Below are 298 nucleotides of genomic sequence, written 5' to 3'. Positions count from 1 at the left end.
GCCCCTGACTCAGGCTCAAAGGCAGGGCTGCAGAACTCAGTCTGGAAGGGAGAGGCCGGAGGGCTGAGGGCAGGTGGAGGCACCGCCTGGCAGGGGTGCCCAGGGGCACTGCCAGCCAGGGCGGGCAGCTGGGGTTTGGAAGAGCGGCTCTCGGTGGTCCTTACCTGGCTCGGCTCTGCGGACTCCACATGCAGGACGGTGTCTGTGCCGTGCTTCATGCTCCGGTGCTGCGTGGTGTCTGAGGCCTTGCCGAAGCCTGAGCCCCCAGGGCCCGCTCCTGACCCCAAGCCCCTGTCCA

The 298-nt window shown here is 68.5% G+C and overlaps 1 protein-coding gene across 1 annotated transcript in view; it reads right to left on the bottom strand.

Annotated features, from left to right (window-relative positions):
• The window catches only part of MFRP (membrane frizzled-related protein), a 5,906-nt gene extending 5,614 nt beyond the window's left edge, over window positions 1-292 (bottom strand). The window contains exons 1-2 of the mRNA XM_014539864.1: window positions 165-292; window positions 7-41 (exon numbers count right to left, since the gene is read on the bottom strand). Of these exons, the coding sequence (XP_014395350.1) occupies window positions 7-41; window positions 165-218 (89 nt within the window). The 5' untranslated portion in view covers window positions 219-292. The remainder of the gene's footprint in view (window positions 1-6; window positions 42-164) is intronic.
• Between the last annotated feature and the right edge of the window lie 6 nt (window positions 293-298).

The sequence above is a fragment of the Myotis brandtii genome, unplaced genomic scaffold (genome assembly GCF_000412655.1).
Source record: "Myotis brandtii unplaced genomic scaffold, ASM41265v1 scaffold105, whole genome shotgun sequence".
Lineage (NCBI taxonomy): Eukaryota > Metazoa > Chordata > Mammalia > Chiroptera > Vespertilionidae > Myotis > Myotis brandtii.
Note: the sequence above shows the minus strand (reverse complement) of the source record. Positions and strands in the feature narration are given on the sequence as shown.